Source organism: Condylura cristata, unplaced genomic scaffold (assembly GCF_000260355.1).
Source record: "Condylura cristata isolate star-nosed mole 26May11 unplaced genomic scaffold, ConCri1.0 scaffold00001, whole genome shotgun sequence".
NCBI classification, from domain to species: domain Eukaryota; kingdom Metazoa; phylum Chordata; class Mammalia; order Eulipotyphla; family Talpidae; genus Condylura; species Condylura cristata.
The window spans coordinates 19266994-19287368 of NW_004567102.1; the positions used below are offsets into that span (position 1 = coordinate 19266994).

At 33.0% G+C, this 20375-nt stretch overlaps 1 protein-coding gene across 2 annotated transcripts in view; it reads right to left on the bottom strand.

Moving 5' to 3' along the window:
* BMP5 (bone morphogenetic protein 5) overlaps nucleotides 1-20375 on the bottom strand; it is a 105803-nt gene that overhangs the window by 23820 nt on the left and 61608 nt on the right. For both annotated transcript variants that reach the window (XM_004673587.2, XM_004673586.1), the window contains exon 3: nucleotides 14193-14341. In XM_004673587.2, the coding sequence (XP_004673644.1) occupies nucleotides 14193-14341 (149 nt within the window). The remainder of the gene's footprint in view (nucleotides 1-14192; nucleotides 14342-20375) is intronic.

Here is a 20375-nt window from a genome sequence, read left to right on the forward strand (position 1 = left end):
ACTCTTCCATTTTTGTCTTTGCATTGACATTTAAAAGTTAAAATTAAGCACTTTGTTTGATATTAAATATATTTATAGCTAATTATAAAAATTTTCAAAACAAAAGGAGGGACAATAAAATACTGGCAACTTTTAAAACTAGGCACTAATGACTGATCTGTTGCTGTATATGAATAAAGAAGAAAAGATTCATTGAAGTTGTGAAAAGTGTGGTGTTTGAAGAGAATCTTATTCTGCTATGACTGACATGAATTGTGAGTTTGGGCTCAATCTGAAGATAAGAAATTGGGAAGAGTATTTAGTGATGTAGATGTTTAAGAAATCCATTTTCTGCTGATTGGGGTATATGAAGGGTAGAAAATAAAGGTGGAGGAGATTTTAAAGAGTTGAATCTCTTTTTTTTTTTTTTTTCAGAAGTAACTGTAGGGCATTACAGTTTGAGAAAGTCATGGGAATTAAACAAGAATATAAAATATTTTGTCAGAAACATTGCCATGATGACTCAAGCATGACTGGGACAAACACAGACTTGAGAATTAAAACTCATGAGACTCCAGAAGGGAGCGTTTGGGTGGAAAAAGGCAGAAAAACATAAAGGACTAAGCTATAGTGTATGTTTAGTAGTAGAAGCTGTCTAGAATGCTCAAATATTTCATTGTACTGAGGGTGGGGTGAAGTGTTGGAAAATGAATAATCTCCTTTCATAGGACATCAGTCTGAAATGAGTAGACGTATTGCCACAGGCAAGATAAACGCAACAAATGCCTTTCATTGAAGTCCTATTTCCAGTTAGTAGAAATATGAATCTCATAGTAAACATTGTAGTTTACCTTCTCATAAGCACTTTTTTTTTTAATGTATGTACTTATGCATACAGAACTGGTGTGAAACCAGAAGTGCAGGGGCAGGGGGATTCACCAGAGACAGAGTGGAGAGCAGAACATGCAGTACAATGCTGAGGGGAGCAGCAGGCCAGACAGGAGAAGTCTGCTGTGCCATGTGGATCACCTCCAGGGCAGGGATAGAACTTGCACTGAAGTGGTTGCGCTAGCTTGCAGTGCTTCACTTTAACCCACTGTGCCACCAGGGAGAGCCCAGCACTTATTTTTTTTTTTTTAACAGTTCTTCTCTTTATATATAGAGCACCATTCCCCTGAGTCCTATGAGCTTTGCAGACATCATTTGTTACATGCCCCCCAAAATTATGGCTAGTAGTTTGTCCTAAAGCTCTCATTTATTTTAAGAAAGCAGAAACATTCTTTTCACAAAACTATGGGAAGAGTGAGTTATTTTTAGTCTTTTTTCCAGTTATGTGACTTCTAAAAATAAAAATGTACATTGACACACTTCTTTAAAATCATATGAGAACAAAATAAATCTATAATGGAGCAAACATTCAGTAGAAGTCAACCAAAAAAGTCTTAAAATTATAACTATGTGTTAAGATATCAATGAAGAAAAGCTCTTAGACTTCAAACTCATTTTAATTTGCTTCATAGCACTCTGCATTTTATCTAGAGTAGGTGAAAGTGGTCTTTGAAATTAATTTAATACAGTTACTTGGGAAATTTACAACTGCTTCCAAAAAACATTCTTCTTTATCAAAGAATTTTTTGTCACACAGAAAAGCATGCTTCATTAAATTCTTGACCTTCCTTTTTATTTTGACACATGATTCTGTGAAATAATCAGAAGCTACTTCCAGAATATTTAGGATAGTCCACTAACAACAAAATGGAAGAGAAATAAGTTATTTGACATAATAAAGAGGAAGAACAAAAAGAATAAGAGGTATTTTTCAAAAAGTGTAGTGAAGGACAGACACTGAGACATACAATACTTATATCATTATAAATGTCTACATTTTGCTAAACAAAGGAACATAATTAAGATGTCTGAGATGACTATTATCTTCACATGTAAAGGGTAAATCACAGAAGAGTATTCTATATAAAAAGAAGCAGAGGCCCTCCCTGGTGGCGCAGCGGGTTAAAGCACTGCACTAAGAAGCCTAAGCCACTTCCGCATAAGTACGATCCCGCCAGCCCCGGAGGTGATCCACACGGTGTGGCAGACCTCTCCTGACCCGCCCGCTGCTCCCCTCAGCAGTGTACTTCGTGGATCTTCCTGTTCTACTCCCCACTCTGTCTCTGGTGAATCCTCTCACCCTCCGCATCTCTGGCCTGTACCCCAGTTCTGTATGAATAAATAAATAAATTAAAAAAAAAAAAAGCAAGAGCTTTTCTTCACCAGTTTCTCATGGGTCTGCCTATGACAAGCACGTAGATTGCTCTGCTCATATAAGCACCAGTGACAAGATGAGATTTGACAGGTCCATGATTTCCTGGAGGTCTCCCCCCACCAAAAAAAGGATCCTTCTGACCTGTCCTCATTGAAAGTCACCGCTGAATTGGAGAGTGTTTATCTCTTGGTCAACATGGGGCAGCAACAGCTGGTCTCAATGCATATGTAGAATTTTCATACTTATCAATTGTGAGAAATCACAAGAATACCTCCTTATATAATTCTAACTGGTACCCAAAAGTAATAATAACTATAGTTTTCAAAAGGATCATGGGAATTAGGAATTCAAATATTTATTAATTTGAAAAAAAATTATTACAAACAAATTGTTGCCATCTCAACAGCTGGTTATTGACCACTTGATTGATATGCACATCCTCTCATTTCCTCCTCACTAGAAGACAATGATTACATTTCAAAATAAAGTAAAATAAGCTCAGAAAAAGGTGAGATCTTAATTCAGCCAGCCCCCTTAGTCCTATAGTATTATGCCATTCCCTCTAAGTACACAATGCTCCCCTTTGTAAGGGAATGGCGAGGGCAAATAGCTGTATCCTGGGTCACTGCTTTCACCTTGAGAGGACTTGAGGAAAACCATCCATCTCATAGGTCTGTCAGTGGCACACACTGTGTTTGTCAAGAATAGTGCTACTCCTGCTTGTTTTATTAAGTTCAAGATAGGGCTTTTTTGTTAAATAGGAAGTTAAGGACTCAACTATCCTCACCAGTCAGGGAGATATTCCCATTTCCATTTCACTCAAAGAGAAATTACTGTGCATTTCTAAGGATCTGGAATGCATAATTTTCCTATCAGAAAAGTTCCCACTAACTATGGAATATTTGATACATACACAATAATGTGACATCAATATAAGCTTGAGTGCAAATAATAAAATGAGTTCATGCACTAACAGAATTAATGGACAAAACAATACCAGTGTGTTTGATGATGCCATGGGATGAACTGTTACTTTAATACCTAATACTGACTTTGATTGGTAGGGTCTAAATTGCTATGTTGGTTTCCAATCCCCTTGAACTTGCATCAAGTGTGCCAAAATTTAACTCTCAGCAGCAAAGAACCACAGTGATCTCTGTGGAACCAACTCTGAATCAAATGGATTCGATCTCATCTCTAACTGCATGTTTCAAAAGCATCCTTGGTAAGTAGCTGAGTATAATTCACTGTTTTCTCTGTATTGACAACTACAAATTCTTACAAAGACCTCATACAGCCTTCTGTGTGACAACTCTTGTCAACCAATCATAAAAAGACAAAAGGACTGAAGGACCAATGTAAAAGTTTCAAAACAGATGATCCAAGCTCAGACCATTTTCCTGCTTAGGTCTTTAAATTTCCCTTATCCCCTGAGCTGGTGGGACATGGAACTGCCCCTTGTCTGTAGCCCTGGGTCATCATCCCTATTCTCTAATACATGATTTGGTAATTACTGTCTGATTATTTCTTGGTCAACATTTAGCATGCTTAATGTAGACAAAAAGTTCTTTCTCCTTCCCATTGTGCTCTCTGTTTACATGGTAAAGCCAGCACTGCTGTTATTTTGCAATATGCCTTTGAGAAATATGTACCAGCAATGACTTAAACGTATAGCAGAAAGAACAATGGGAGCATCAGCGTTAACCCTAGTGTATGAAGAGAATGAGGAGAATCTCATATTCTTCTTGGCCTTACATTGACATTACCATGAAAGTATTCACCTCTCAGATCATTAGTCAAACTAGAATTAAGAGTCCAGAATAGGGACTATAACAAACAACAAAACTGGAATATGTTTCTGACATTGGCGTTTGTTTGGCAAGATTGGTGCTCCATGGTCACTGTTCTGAATTAGAGAAAATCAAAAACAGAAATACAGATGTAGCCAAACACTTCCATCTCCTTTTTCATTAAAGGAAATCTTTAAAAAAAAAAAAGGTTAAAAAAAGATACATTGTTTCCCAGATAATGAAGAAAGACTAACTCCTGTTTGTCTCTGCATACTTTGTCATTGATCTAGGAACGCTTTTTCCATGTATATTTTTGAGTTGTGATACTCAAATTTGGATTAGCAAATTATGTTTTACCATGTGGTTTCATTCAAATATAAACACATGATAAATTTAAACAAAGTAAATTGCCTTTAAAACTTAGTTTTTAAGTATTGGCATATTTAATGAATAAGTTAAAGCAGCAAATTCAAGTTGCTTAATATAATATTTTCAGAGTACTGACTGGGGAAAAATAGGTATAAAAATAGATATGGTTACAGAAAAAGAAATCAGAAACATGATTCTTTCTGTACGATAGAACAAAGGAATCTACAAATTATATTAAAATCATTTTGTTTAAAATATAAGGTTTTTAGAGAGTCAGCTATGGTCTACCCATTGAAGCTTTGCTTATGGAGAAGGAAAAGCCAGGTAGACTGTCAAATTAAAAACGTGTTTCATTACCGGAGAATCTTTTTTTCAACTGGGGGGAAAGGGGGTCACCCAATGGAATATTCGCTCCCAACACAATTCAGATTGTCTAATAAATTTTTAGGGCTAGAAAAACAACTCACTGTCAGCTTTAAAGGTAGGTGCTAGGAGGTTGAAATGAAAAAAAAAAAAAAAAGATTGAATTTGTATTGACATTTTGCAAAAGAATATATTAGCAAGCTTAGGAAACTGCTAATTTGACTAGTTCTAGAGTATATGCTGCATCTTGGCTTAAACTACAAACTTGAGCAATTGACACTTAGAAAGGGTTGTAGGAGAGGTAAATTCCATGGTGGAGAATATGGACTACTGAGGAGTAAAACAGAGATGGAGAGAAAACAGAGAACATATCAAAATATATTAGTGAGCAGTATAGGGCACAAAGGAAGAGGGAAGTTTGTTATCAAATTCAAAATAAAGAAATTAAATTTCACTAAATTTAATTAGATGTTGAAGTGAATCACTGGAAGAAGCAAAGTATTTTTTTCAGTTTATTAATTTATCAAATTAACTGTAATTGTATAAGAGGCTAAAAGAAATATTGAAGTTAGAAAATAGAAATATGTTTAAAATGCTGTTTCTTTTTGCGGGCCAAATCACAATTAAATTCCAAAGAGAAAATACAAGAAACCAAAGGTAAATTCCAACAAAGCCAATATAAAATTCAATTTTGTCCCATAGCAATCATTATTAATAACATTGTTTTGTTTGAAAATTATAAAAATATGTGTATTTCATTTGTTTGGATCCTGTACAAAATTTATAATTTATGAGAGTCATACTATACAACCAGCTCTGAAAACAAGTCCTTTTCAGTTTCATGGGTAAAATTCTTAAGCCAAATTTCCTCATATATAAAGAGTGAAAATAATTCAAGAGCTTATTAGCAAAATGCCTGGCATTTAGATGGTTCTCAGTAAATATTATTTCCATTTGCTATTAATATTATTTTGGTTGAACATCACAGCAAATAAATAGTCTGTCTTTTTAAAGGAGTTATATTACTTATTTAAAAAGGAGTTAACGACATACCTAAGAACTAAAATAGTTTTGATATAACATACCTAAGAAATAAAATCTGGATATACCATGAGGAATCAAACTATAAAATAGTAAAATAGAAGAAACATTGATGTTGGCAAAAAGTAGTGCTGAAATGTTGTTGTCTTTTGTGGGCCACATTTGAAATTTTATGGAAATGTAATAGAAAAGAATCTTTTTTAAAAATGTTCTAGGAAAATTTAGATCACATTTATATTATCTTGATACTGAAAAACTACTTGTGACACTTAAAATAATAGCTGTCTAGAAAAACATTTTTATAGATTTGTTATAATGAACTTCTATCTCATCCTTCACAAGGTTACCTGACAATGAGATTATATCGATATTCCCTCTCGACATGCATTATGTCCATTCACTTCAAATATAAATTCATGGGGGTATTTAATAGTTCTTGCTTCCCTTTACTATTTCACCATCTCTGGTTTTATATAATAGCTTGAGTTTTGATTTAAAGGTCACTATTTTATACCGGCTCCTTTAAGGTGATATGTTTCTATTCACTGTTTCTTTTCTACATTTAGTATTTATATATGTAGAGTGCTCAAAGTGCAATGCTATGCTTATAAATTACATTTACCTGAGAAATCATCTCATGTGATATAATAATCCCTAGACAAAAGGTCAAATAAATAGTAAATTCTAAAAGTCTCATAGTTCATTGATTTACAGTACAAATACTTCTATAAGCCATTAACTTCCATTTCTTGGGAACTTTTCTTATGCAATGCCTTCACTTTGCCCCTTTCCACGTATATTTCATTCTAGACTATGGGGGAAAGGTTAATTCTACTTATTCCTTGTATTTATTTAAGTATATGAACATAATTACTCTTCAACTCTCCTCCTAATTTATTCTTAAATATTCATCCAAAAGTCAAGCAAGAATGCCATAATTATCTTGAACATTAAACAATACATAAAGAATTGCTTCATTTCTACTAATATTTACCTAGAAGAAATCACAGAAGTATATGTTACTTTTTCCTTTAAGAATATTTAACAACATGTGCAATTCTTGCAGATTCTTGGATTTAAAGGCATTCCTTTTTATTTATTTGAAACCAAATGTCATCACCATAAATTCAAGGAAAGGGATCCATATGGTTTTATGAACAAAAATGCCTTAATTGCTTTATAAGATAAAGTTCAGATAAGGGAAAGGAATATTATCAAATCTTAAAAATGTATAAAAAACCCAATGATAAGTGGACATAATTTAACTTCTTGAACTCAGATAAATAATAATGAGAAACTGCAATCAAAACAGCAGGACTAAAAGAAAAATATCACCCTTGATCTTTGAATTTCTCCTGCTACTTATTAGCACTATGTCAGCTGATATTCAGATTAACTCACCACATAGATCACACGACCCCTGACACAGATAAATAGTCATCTGACAACACAGAGTTTAAATTGGAGATTTTTCATCCTCGAGTACAAGTAACTAGCTTAGGGATCCTAAGGATAACAACAGCAAGCTTATTTACCCAGACATTTCCATTTAAAAACAACAGACTCCAAGACAGTAAATTTAAGCAGCTATTACGTTAAGAAACTCCACTTTGAACACATTTAGTAAAGATTTAGTAAAGGTAAACAATGTACTGTTAGCAACTTGGTTTTTATTCAATATCTAGTGATAGGAGAACTTTAGAATAGAATTTTCTAATTAAGAATGTATATATTCTGTATTTCAAAAGAGAGAATTTTTGAAAAATATGCTTTTTAATACAACATATTTTGAATATATAATAGGATTCACAATTTTGAAGAATTTTTTTTATCAGAATGTTAAATTACTCTGAACATGATTGGGAATGATAATAATAACAATAATAAACTCTCAACATTGTAAAAATATTACCACTCCCATTCTTTGTTCTGCAGCAGTTGTAAATGCAGCAGTTGCTAATTGCCAGGAGTGAATAAAAAATCATAAATTAAAATATAGAGACCACAATAAAACTCTAGTTAATAAAAGTTTTAAGATATACACTTTTAATTTTATAGTACTTATAGCTGAAATTTAATTTTTTTTTTTTTAGAGTTTGCACAATAATGGTGAAAACAAAACAACAACAAAAAAGAGGTCAGGGCCTTCCTGGTAGCCTAGGGGTTAAGTTTCAGCACTATCAGCCTATTACCTGAGTTTGATCCTCAGCCAGAGAGTTAATAACCCACATGGCTCAGCAGACTTCTGTCTCACCCATTGCTCTGCTCAGCAGTGTACTTCATCAATCTGTCTGTTCTGTTTCCACTCTGTCTCAGGTGAATCCTCTCACCCCCTGCATCTCTGGCTTATACCATGGTACTTTTATACATAAATAAATATGCAAAATTAAAAAAAAAAAGAAGAGTGGTTGGTAAAACTCTGATATCTACAAAATTTCTAAAAATGGAAGGAGCTATGTACCAACAACGAGGATAAAGCCCTAACTTTATCCCTTCACTGTATCTGAGAAATATAGCTGCTCACCAGCAAGGGTTTAAATCTAAGGAGGCAGCAATTATAGTGATTTGCTTCCTTGACATTCAAGGTCTTCTTTGATGTTCTTCCAATCAATTCATAAGGTATCTTCAATTTTGATTCTTTTATGGGGAATGTCATTTATATGATAGGGATTTTATGGGACTTGTCATAAATACTGGCAACACATATATTAGGAAATATCGAACTGCACTCTGCATACTATCAATAATTCTTTAATCATGTGGTCTATGAACATTGGAATAGGTTTGTAATTCTAGTCATTGTGATGACACATGTCGATGTGTAAGACATATAGTGTTACTAAGTATTAACCTGTTATAGAAGCAGCTCTGGCTTGCAAAATTTCTCTGATGGTATTATAGTCTGCCCTTGAATTATTTTCCTTTGTATGTTACCCAATCAAGTGATAAGAAGCTTTTCTTACATTCATTGATACAATTAGACATCCCCAAAAAAACACTTTCTAAGAATAAAATGATTAAACTTTAAGAATAACATCATTTTAGTACTAATAATTTTATATTCTCTCATACCTCATATCTAGCCAATATGAGCTATAAATTGATTATAACACATGTCTCTGAATGTTCATGTCTCTTGACTTCATATCCTAGATCAAGGATGTATTTAAAAGTTTCCTACCAGTGATAACTTCATTTACCAAACTTACTGGACACAAGACTATGACATATCTGTCTATGTATATTTACTATGCTGCCAACTTAAAGTTAAAGAACATATATCAGTATTTTTACTTTTTGTTTGTGGATTAATGTCAAACCTCCTTAGAGCATCAATAAAAGAATGGATGCTCACTTAAAGAGTGCTCACATGGAGTAAATAAAGTCTTTATGCTGGTTAGTCCACTTCGGCTTAACAATTATTTCTGCTCTACCACAATGTATGTTCTATTATCCAGTATACTCAAGCACAGCCCTCCCAAGAGAACTACACTCATTTTATTGATGTTAAGGCTAAAACAGGAAATATTTTTGCAGAGCCGAGATGGTAATCTAATTTTCTAAGAATCTCTTCTTAGAATTTTTATTTCTAAAATGAGGCTATCTATTTTAGTTATTGTCCTTATTTAAATTAGTTATCAAAGCTTTAAATTCTAAATTATAAGAGCAATCAATATAATTCCTTGATAATAAGAATCAATTATAATAGAATTTAATTATATGATTAAATTAAACCTCTGACATCTTTTTTTCTTGATTTGGATATAAGACTTAGTGACTCTTCAAAATCTCTTAATTTAAATCCCAATTTTTACCTTGATACTCTTGAAAATCATGCCATGACTTTGAAAAAAATAAGACTCTAGAGTCTTATTGAAAAAGAAAAATAGCCTTATCATGTTTCTTGGACATTAAACAATACTCTGACAAAACAACATTTTGATGACATGAATATAAATGAATCAGAAACATACAGATTGAATTTTTCCTGACGTATAAGTGGGTTTGAGCAGCCAGGGAAAAAAGTCATTGGCAAAATTTATTCTAAGGTTTGCCAAACCTAAAATGTCTGAAAACATAGGGTTTATTTAAAGGATATTCTAATGAACCTAAAAATATATCTTTGTTTTTCCATCTTTAAATTATTCTATAAATCCTATTCAATTTGTCAGGAAGAAAAAAGAATTCATTTAGTTGAAAAGTTTAAATTGCATTAAGTATCCAACAATGGAAAGTTAAGAGTATGGGGGAGGACCCCAAGTCTTAAAAGTATACTAAATTACTGTGCTTATAATAAACTCTGTGTTTACATGTGTAAGAATAATTCCACAGATTAATAAATTTAATAAAGACCTTATAATAAAAACCAAATTTAATAAGGAAATTATAACGCGCCTTTCTAATTTAGGGACTTGAAAATCTACAATAAATTATGAGCACACCTAAACTTATTCATTTCTTATTTAAAAAATACATATATGTTATCATAGATGTTTATTAATTATCATAAGAGAATGAGAGCTTTGAAACTGATTTTGTACAACTGGATACAGCCATTTGTCTGAAATCTTTTGGGCTATTAATCAAAAAGCAGCAATGTTTCTTTTTTGTTTGCTTGTGCATATGTTTGTTTTACTTTGCTGAAACAAACATATGGAGCTAAGAGAATTATCTGTTCCCCCTGAAAAAAAAAATTAATGGAATATTTTTAAACTCGCCTGCCAAATCCATGGCAGTTCATTTGTCAAATTTCTAAAAAGACATATTTCCACAGGTCCTCTGAGGAATCATAAAGCTACTTTTGATTTCAACAGGTTTTTGATTTCCAAAAATACATTTAGTTCTCTCAGCTATTTTCTTTGCAGGAACAGATAAAATACCATCATTGAATTTTTCCTCACCTTATTATTGAAAAATTTGATGGTACTGTGATTTATAGTATAAACATTCTGCAACTGGCTTAGTTGATAATTACCCCAAGTTTACAGATTTGAATGTCTTCGTAAGGTTATCATGTTCAGTGGCAGGTGGTCTATCAGTTTTTTAATCACAATCTCATTTACTGAGCATTCAAAACATTTTTTGTTTGTTTTTTGAGGTTTCAATATTTCATTCAAGTTAAAGTAATGCTAATTACTTAATCTTTTTTTTTTTATCACAATCTCATTCACTGAGCAGTTAATTTTTTTTGAGGTTTCAATATTTTAGTCAAGCTTAAGTAATGCTAATTACATTATCTTGATGTCATTCCATACAAAATGGAAGAGTCTAAAATGTATCTACTAACTGCTAAATAGTACACTGAATGGTAGGAACTCAATTTCGATTGCTGTCCACATGTGATTATAGTAACAGAGACTCTTGTCATCTTGCAGCTAGAATGTTCAGACATGTTTTTAATGTCCAAATCTGTACAGTATCAAGAACTGAAGGCACAACTCTGAAGGACATAACCCTCTGATCTCATGAAGCTGGTACTTATTGAAACTTGTAATCATAAAGATGCTGCTATGATGAACTAAACAGCGAGTCTGGTTCTTTATGACATCTGATCAAGCTACACGAATAAACTAACCATAAGTTAAAATCCATGTTCCTTCTTTGTTTCCAAAACACTTTCTGAATTCTATCAACAGTCATATTTTATACAGGAAAATTATGCTAGCCAAGTTGGGACTACTGACACTGTACAGAATATACCATGCCATCTGGGAATCTGCTAACTTTGTCTCCTCATCTAGCAATAAATTCCTCCTCCTGTTTTCACCACCACTCTATGTGCCACCTAAATTCCCCCTGTATTCATCTGCATTTCTTTACATATTACCCAAAAGATGTACTACAAAAACACATGGGCCATGGTCTTTTGTCCCTGATTATTTGAACTTAATCACTTTACTTCTATTTTCCGAAAGTATCATAATTGTCTCACTGTTTTTAGCATTGAATTCATTTTGTTCTTGGTAAAGTTAGCTACTTATGTCTGTCTTCCAGGCTGTATTCCCCTTTAACATGTCGCCTTGCATGTAGAGGTACTTAATAACTTAACCCCTACAAATGATAAAATGCATAATTGTCAACAAAATTATTGCAAAGCAGACTTTGTGATTTTCAATTCTTTTCCTGAGAATTAAACATATTGGGAATCATTTGTTGCAGATAAAAAAAAATGGATTATCTGCTCTGTTTGAAGCAATATCACAGGATCATGCTGAGAACATCAGTTTGATGACAACTGAAACAAGAACAAGCTGACTCATCTGGCTAGCCATATTTGTAGAGAATGCCACTTGTACAAGCTCAGTGAGGTTGCAATTAATAAAGTAAGCTACCAGCAGGGGCAGTTGTTTTCGCAAGATCATGTATGTTCTAATTGTGGTTAAATCCACAATGCTGCAATGCAAAAAAAAAAAAAAAAAGCAAATGTCTGCCACATTTATCCATTTTAAGATTTTCATCAAGACACTATTAAAGAAACAAAGAAAAGTAACAAAAGACTGTATGTCTCAAAGCTAAATTCTTCATTTAGAAACCTTTGAAAAAATTGCAACAGTAAATTGAGTAAAAAAAAAATGTGATTCACAATAACTTAAACTTTTCTTAGCCTATATTTAATGCTTCTACTCCTTAATGACAATCTCACAGCCATAATGAAAAAAATATAAAATTCAAAATATTTGAATTATTTATGAAATATTTTTTTAAATTTGTCATTGTGACTGAAATATATGGAAAGGTTTAGATTTGGGTGGAAATTTTCTGAAACTTATTTGTAATACTTTAGATAAGAAGTTTCTTTTTCTATATCAAAACCCAAGGTAAATGAAACATTTGGTAGATTAACTCTGGAATACACTTAACTTGTATCAATTAACATGACAACCCAAGGTATCATTCACAGGCTGTGAGTCTAGTTATGGTTAAATTAGGATCATGGTAAAGTCTTATTACTTAGTGTTAATGAAACCCCTTTGAAAGAGACTCAAAACAGACCTAAACTGTCTTCAATCTGTAGCTATCTAGGCAAGTTTTAATATAATACAGTAAGAAAGAATGAATGAGAAAGACTTGGGATAATGTTTACTTTCCCTGATACTCCAGAAAATTAAAGTCTATAAAACTTAAATAAGGTACATTCGATAATTAATCAACCCTTTCAAAACTACCCACCCTGGGCTGGAAGAGTAACATTTGTCGTATGTGTGGGCAAACACACAAAGTAGGTCCACTTGATACATGTCTAAATATTTAAAATTTATTAATCAAGCTAACAATTCATGCAATAAATACTGTTCTAACAACATTCATGGCAAATACCATTTTAGATGACCTGGAAGTCTAGATCTGAATTTAGATATTGTGGATTCTTTAAGTGATCAAAGACCATTAAAGCTTTGAATAAATTGGCCTTGGCTTCATTGCTTCTCAACTGAGAAGCAATATAAATTTTGTTCCATTTGTCTGAAGTGATGGCTCCACTTCTTTCCCTAATTACATCTCCCTGATCTTTTAATATGGTGGCTCAAATCATTCACTATTCTATACTCTCAAGTCCCCTGCACTCTTCTCAGTTTGTTGTGGGTCACATTAAACAATATTATTGCGTGAATTGCTCCCTTGTGCTTCACTCAACAACAAGCCTCAAAAAGTCATTTCTAATTTTTTTCTATAGAATCTATACAGTTGCTCATAATTGCTCAATGAATACTTATGAGCATAAGAATAACTTCTGTAGTTTCCTAAAAATGAAGATTCCCTATCCTGCTCTACCACAAGTGATATGGAGCAAAATATTATAATATAATACAGCAAGATATTGTAAGCTATTTTACAATATATTAAGATTTAGTTTATATTATTTTCCTTGGGTTTCCACCCTTATCTTCCCTCCTCACCTTCTCCGTAATGGCAGTTCCTTTGTTTCACTAATGACTTTTATTTAACTGACATTGCCTTGCTTTTTTAAAAAGTAGGTTTTGAAAAAAAATATATATATATATATATATATACTAACATGCATTCTTCTTCATTATATAGTTGCATCACTTTCTACAAATGATATTGTCTGTAGCCACTGCCACAATCAAGATATAGATAAGTTTCACATACTATGAAGCTTCCCTTTGGTGGTGGCATACTGTAGTATTGTTACTTGCTTACATGCAAGTCTTCAATGTTTGACTAAACACCCCCTACTACAGACCCTGGCAATAAGTGTGGTCATAAATTGGTAAACTGACTTACACATTGTCCTATCATATGGACTATGCCTTCTTGTCAATTGTAAATATAAAACATACATTGTCTATATCACATACAACTGTAACCCTCAATGCATTAAAATCAGCACCACAAAAAAAAAAAAATTTGTGAAAGTCAGTGCTTACCATCTCCTGTTTCTGCACAGAGCTGTAAGCCCAAATTGTTCTGTGGATTAATCACCCAATGATTGCTGGTCACAGTGATATCAAAAACAAGCCAACCCACATCTAAAGCCTGGGCCTTTCTTGTGTCTAGTAAGAACAGATCTGCATCCCTAAAGAGAAAACAAACAAACAAACAAAAAAGTCAAAGGTTTGAACAAAGATCATAATTTCTTATACTTAAGTAAAAACACCCCAGAAGTACTCTTTAAAATAACAAGAATTAAATAATAAGTGGAATAAGTGATTCATGTGATGAGTAATAAGATCAAGAATGTTGTTGGTATTTTTTTTTTCTTTTTAAGATCAAGAATGTTTTATTGCTAGGCTTCCAGCCCAACCTGGTACAGATTAGTAATATCTGAAAGTAATTTTCATTTTTCAGCTCTTCATTTGCCTTCAACTGATTTAGTGTCTTGAATTGATGTTAATAACCCATGTTTCCTGAAAGCACTATCTATAAGTAGCCACCACCTGCAAGCTCACTTTCACTCAGTATACAATGCAGTGTATACTGCAGATGTAGTTTTCCATCTTCCCCACTTTTCCCATATACATATTGCATGCATGCATTACGTATGTGTGCATGCATGTGTATAATATAAAGACCCCTTGGGTATAAGTATGTAAGGACTCATATATATGTAATATATACATAAACAATTTATTATTTTATGGATACTAAAGACCAAAAGAAGGTCACAGAATACATCACTGGATTAAAGGATAAATCCCATTAGTTGAACAGTCCATACGCCTGAGTTGCTTTGACATCTTTGATATGCGTAGTTCCCATAGGGACAATAAGAGCTGTTAATAAGAACTTTGTATGCTTTAAGGTAATTTTGACAGTATCATTAACATTTATTGATCTTAATTTTAGAATTACATTTACAAATGTATGAATATTTGTTGAGTTATATTTTATTATTTCCTTAGAACTGGTGTCCTCTGAGCTAAATGTTATTTCTGACATGCAATCTTTACAAAACTATTCTTTTTGATAAAATTGAGGCTTAGATGTATTAAGTAAAACATCAGAACTGCTTCAAAGTAGACTATAAATACACTACTATGTATTTTATGACCTTTTTTTACTTTGTTAAATATTTGAAAAGGGAAAAATTCATAACTATGTCATAATAAGCTATACTAAGTACTGTTCTTCATTTATTATCTATTTGCATCATAGAAGTCACTGCATAGGGTGGTTTATAAAATACAAAAAAATGGAATAAAGCCAAGATGTATGTGTGTATACACACATATGTGTGTATATATGTATGTATATATACACACACATACATGAAATGCTATATGACAGATGAAAATTAAACTGTTTTAAACAGAAATGAAGAATGTCAGTTGATATTTTAGAAGCTACATCTTCATTATTTAATTCGCCTTGATTTATGACATTCTTCCATTAACACAAAGAAGTTAAATGTATTATTTTATATGGATAATTGATGAATAAATCATCAAGTTTCCCTACTCCAAACTATGCAACTTTCATTCCTTCGCAGTGTCTTCACGGAACTCACTAGTGGAGGGTGGCAGAATTTTTCATGTGCGATATAGGTCTTATTAAGACAGACCACAGATCTATGGCCATATATTACAGTGCAGTGCAAAGAATCCCACTTACATTTTAAGGACTCTATATTTACAATGTGATGGAACATCAGTCAAATTCTTCCATTTCCTCCTCATCTGGAAAACCCACCCAAAATCAACAAACTCCAAGAAAATGTGGGAAACCTTAAAAGTTTGTGATCCTTGGTGAGTATGCTTGAGCCTGAAATCTTGGGCATGACTTAATCACACTATTGTTACTTAAACAGAAAACATTAAACTGTAGTTTGGGAAATATCAAGAGATATTCTGGTTTTAAGCCTGTCTTTATTTGATATATGCAAAAATATTCTAATAAGTTCTGCAAAGCTTAAAATGCGGATGTTAATAAACACTCAAGGAATAAAAATAACAATGGTAAATATTTAGAGTAATTTTAACTGATTAACCAGTACCTTTAGATAACTATTTAGGTGGTATTTTCTATTATCTTTAAATTGTATGGTTTTTCTAGCCAAAACAATCCTCAAACTATTTAATTCAAGCCCTAAATTTTCAAGTATGTCTATGAGTTAGTTACAGTTTTAGTGAATATATTTCAAAGGAGTACCAGGCAAAGAATTCAAAATAACCCCAAATATCTGAATATAAGTGATGAAAACCGGTATTTCTTTTGACTGATAACATCTAGTCCTTATTTTTTTCCTTTATCCTTTTAATATGAGAGAACCATCTGCATTACTGATAGACAACTGAATATACTTTTGAGAAAAGTCAACTATTAAACAGAATGGGGCCCTCCCTGGTGGCTCAATGGGTTAGGACACAGTAGTGCAAGCTAGCTGCAGCTACTTCAGTGAGAGTTCCATCCCTGGCCAGGAGGTGATCCACCTGGGGCAGCAGACCACTCCTGTCTCACCCGCTGCTCCCCTCAGCAGTATACTTCATCAATCTGACAATTCTGCTCTCCACTCTGTCTCTGATGAATCCTCTCACCCTTGCACTTCTGCCTTACAACCCAGCTGTTGTATGTGAAAGTAAATAAAAACTCAATCTTTAAGAAAAAAGAACCCAAGTCACAGTGGGTTAGGGTTCATGCTAATGACCTCACTTTAACTTAATTATTTCTTAAAAGAGCCTATCTCCACATAAAGCCACATTCTGAACCACTGAATAGTAGAGCTACAATATATGATTTGGGGCAAGTGGGAAATTCAATTCAAATTTAAGACTGTTAAAATTTTTAAAGGCAGACATAATGCTGATGTGAATGTTCTTTGTTTATTGGTATTATAGCAATTATGAGTAGTGAATGCTTTTCAAAGACAAATATATGAAAGTTAACTTATCTTAATGAAAATGATTCTTAATGATTAAAATTTTATTTTCCTTTTCAGGCAAATTTTGAGTGTATGTCTTGACTATGATCTGGATCAGCATAGTAATTTTCTATACAACTAAATAAAACTATCATTGCAATTGTTAAAAGCAGAATCATATTTAACAAAGAATTTGGAGCATACAGATCAACTTAGTGGGTATGAAGTATATAGAAACACTAAATATATTTACTCATGGCTCTAAAATGCTTAATTGTCCTATGAAAACTGGAAAAGTATTATTTCAGAAGGTACATTAATTTCAAATGACTTCAGTGTTATTTTAGATGCTGATAGATGCTAAGTGGTAGAATTGTTTACAGAAAAAGATAAAGCAAAATGAGGGATAGAAGGATGAGTAGGATGTAAGGGGAAGGGAGAATAAGGAAGAGGCAGAGAAAAGGAAGACAGAAAATTTGGGGATTATTCCTAGGAGTGTTTCCTCAAAACTCCAATTTTGTGCCTCACTATCTTAATAAAAAAAAATCACTTATATCACAGGGAGAGGTTCTGGATTACAACTTTCACCTATCTAAAAATCTCTCAAAACAAACAAGAAATATATGTTGGTAATTGTGCCCCAGATAACAGTATTTCCAATGACATACACAGCATCATGTATAGATTGAAAAGTGCCATTTTAAAGACTAGAAATGGACCTTAAGATTATGTACTTTCTAATACTGTAATATGAAATATTTAATTCATATTATGGTATGAATGAAAATATGACTAAAATAATAAAGATAGCATCAAAGATGCCTATAAAATGTTTGAAGAAAATTTTTATGTATGGACTTAACGTAAAACAAGAAATATGACTTAATAAATACATAACATTTGATTTATTTACTTAAACTTCTTCATTATTTAACTGCATTCATTTTATATCAATGTCTATAAACAAATCCAAATAGAAAAATATTCAATTTCTTCCTCTAATTCTTTTGACTTTTAACTTGGGGAAAAGCAGGTATGATCATATGTTCTTATAAGCAGGCATTTATAGCAAGCAAACATGCCTAGTAGCACAATAAACTTATAGTTTGGGAAATTTGAAATGTTTACATTCTCTACTCTCTACAAAGCTGAATAAATTAGGTATTTTCATTGTAAAATTAAAATAAAAATTATAACCAATTATGTCTAATGAGAAATCATCTTAGATATAGGCTTTTACCTGTTAACATAACTAAAATAAATTATAGAATACTATGACTAACTGAAATATGAATTACTAAGTCAACTTATTATTTTGTTAAATAGAGAACTCGGGCCCTCCCTAGTGGTACAGCAGGTTAAAGTACAGCAATACAGAGCTGGCCACAGTGACTTCAACACAAGTTTGATTCCAGGTCAGGAAAGTGACCCACATTGTGCAGCAGGCCTCTCCTGTCTTGCCTGCTGCTCCCCTCAGCAGTGTATTTCAGTAGATCTCCCTGTTCTGCTCCCCACTCTGTCGCTGGTGAATCCTCTCACCGCCCCTGAACCTCTGGCTTGTAAATTCTGGATGTGTAGATAAATAAAATCTTTAAAAATGAAAAAAAAAATAGAGAATTCAAATTATTTCCCATGCTCACTCAGCCAAGTGAAAACCCTGGTTTCCAACTTCATTTATAGAAGATTTTTTTAATATCATGATAATTTTCTTCAGGTATTTTAATCTGCTCTCATTATACTTAAAAACTACTGGTTTATGTAGTAGAGTACTGAAAGATTGAGCTGAATCACCAATATAACAAAAAATGAGAAAGAAAAAAAAAACAGAGCAAATGTGTGACTGGCACATTTCACAAGTTCATCCAACCATCTATCAATTCATTTATTCACTCTTTCAATTAAATGTTTCATGTGATGATAAATTGATATATAATAACAACTTAACTATATGGTTTTGGATTATGGTAGGCCATGATAGAAATTTGGGTGAGATTTGGAAAGTGGAAGTAAAACAATAGCCATAATTATGCTTTGAAGATTTCTGTAGGAACCAGTGTTATTACAGTTTTGGTATACTGGGGAGATCTGCTGATTCACCTTATTGGTGTGGGGCAGCAGCTGGGTCTACAGTTCCTTCAGATTCCACTGAATCTCCTTATTCATTTCTTCTGAATCCAGGGCCAGGCATGTAGACATATCTATGAGGAAGGATTTAGTAGTTAGGAAAACACCTGTGTCATTGAAGTTGGAGACTTGAAGATAGGTTCCAGGTGATTCTCATGGATTCCAGATCATTCTCATAGGTTCTATGTTATCTTTTTTTTTTGCTCAACCACATTCCATCTTTCCTTTCTGAACTGTCTTCCCTGAGAACCTTAGATCCAGCAAAAGCATATGTGAGCGATAGCTCTACATATACTGCTTTACTAATTTCCACAATTGTGTGTGGTCAAATCCCTACAATAAATCCTTTTAGTATTATTCCCTAGAGGCATTAGGCAGCTACTCTGTGATTAGTTAACTGCATGAGAACACCTATAACGTAACAGGGTGATACTTTTTCTCAATAAAATAGGCATTCTTAACATGAATTTTCCCTCTCTGCCCACTACAGAATGCATTATACACTGTCATGGAATTCCACACACCTTTAATTCTGAGCAAAAAAACAAAACAACAACAACAACAAAAACACTCAATAGCAAATGAAGTGTGGGATGGGCTTACCCTTGTGGAATTCACAGGTCATGCCATGTTTCCCATCACTTTGCAGCAACTGCAGACTATGATAATGGAATGCTCACTTGATTCCATCTGGGTGTCAGTTATCCTCTATGAGTGAACTAACATCCCTCAGGAAACTTTATATTATCTAAACCAGCAATAGAAAAGGACCAGTCCTCACAGTCAGATCTCTTTTGTGGATCTAAAAATCCAGGGAAACCGGAGTGCCTCCTTTCACTCACTCTATTTGCTCCAACTAGCAAAACACTTCCTTCTGAGGCCCTTATATATAGGGCTCAAGCAGTCCAGAGCTCTTAGATTCCAAAAGTAGAGTGTTGCCCACTAGTAATCATAGCAGTGGTTCCAGGAAATTAGAAATAGAGATATCTACATGGACTATCTCAGGAGAGAGATAAAAGGGGTCACTTTGGGCTCCTCACAGTAGTAAATGAACAAAACAGAAAAGGCTAAAATATTTTGTGGGGTGATTGATCCTAAATATGAATGGAAAACTAGATTTCAACAATCA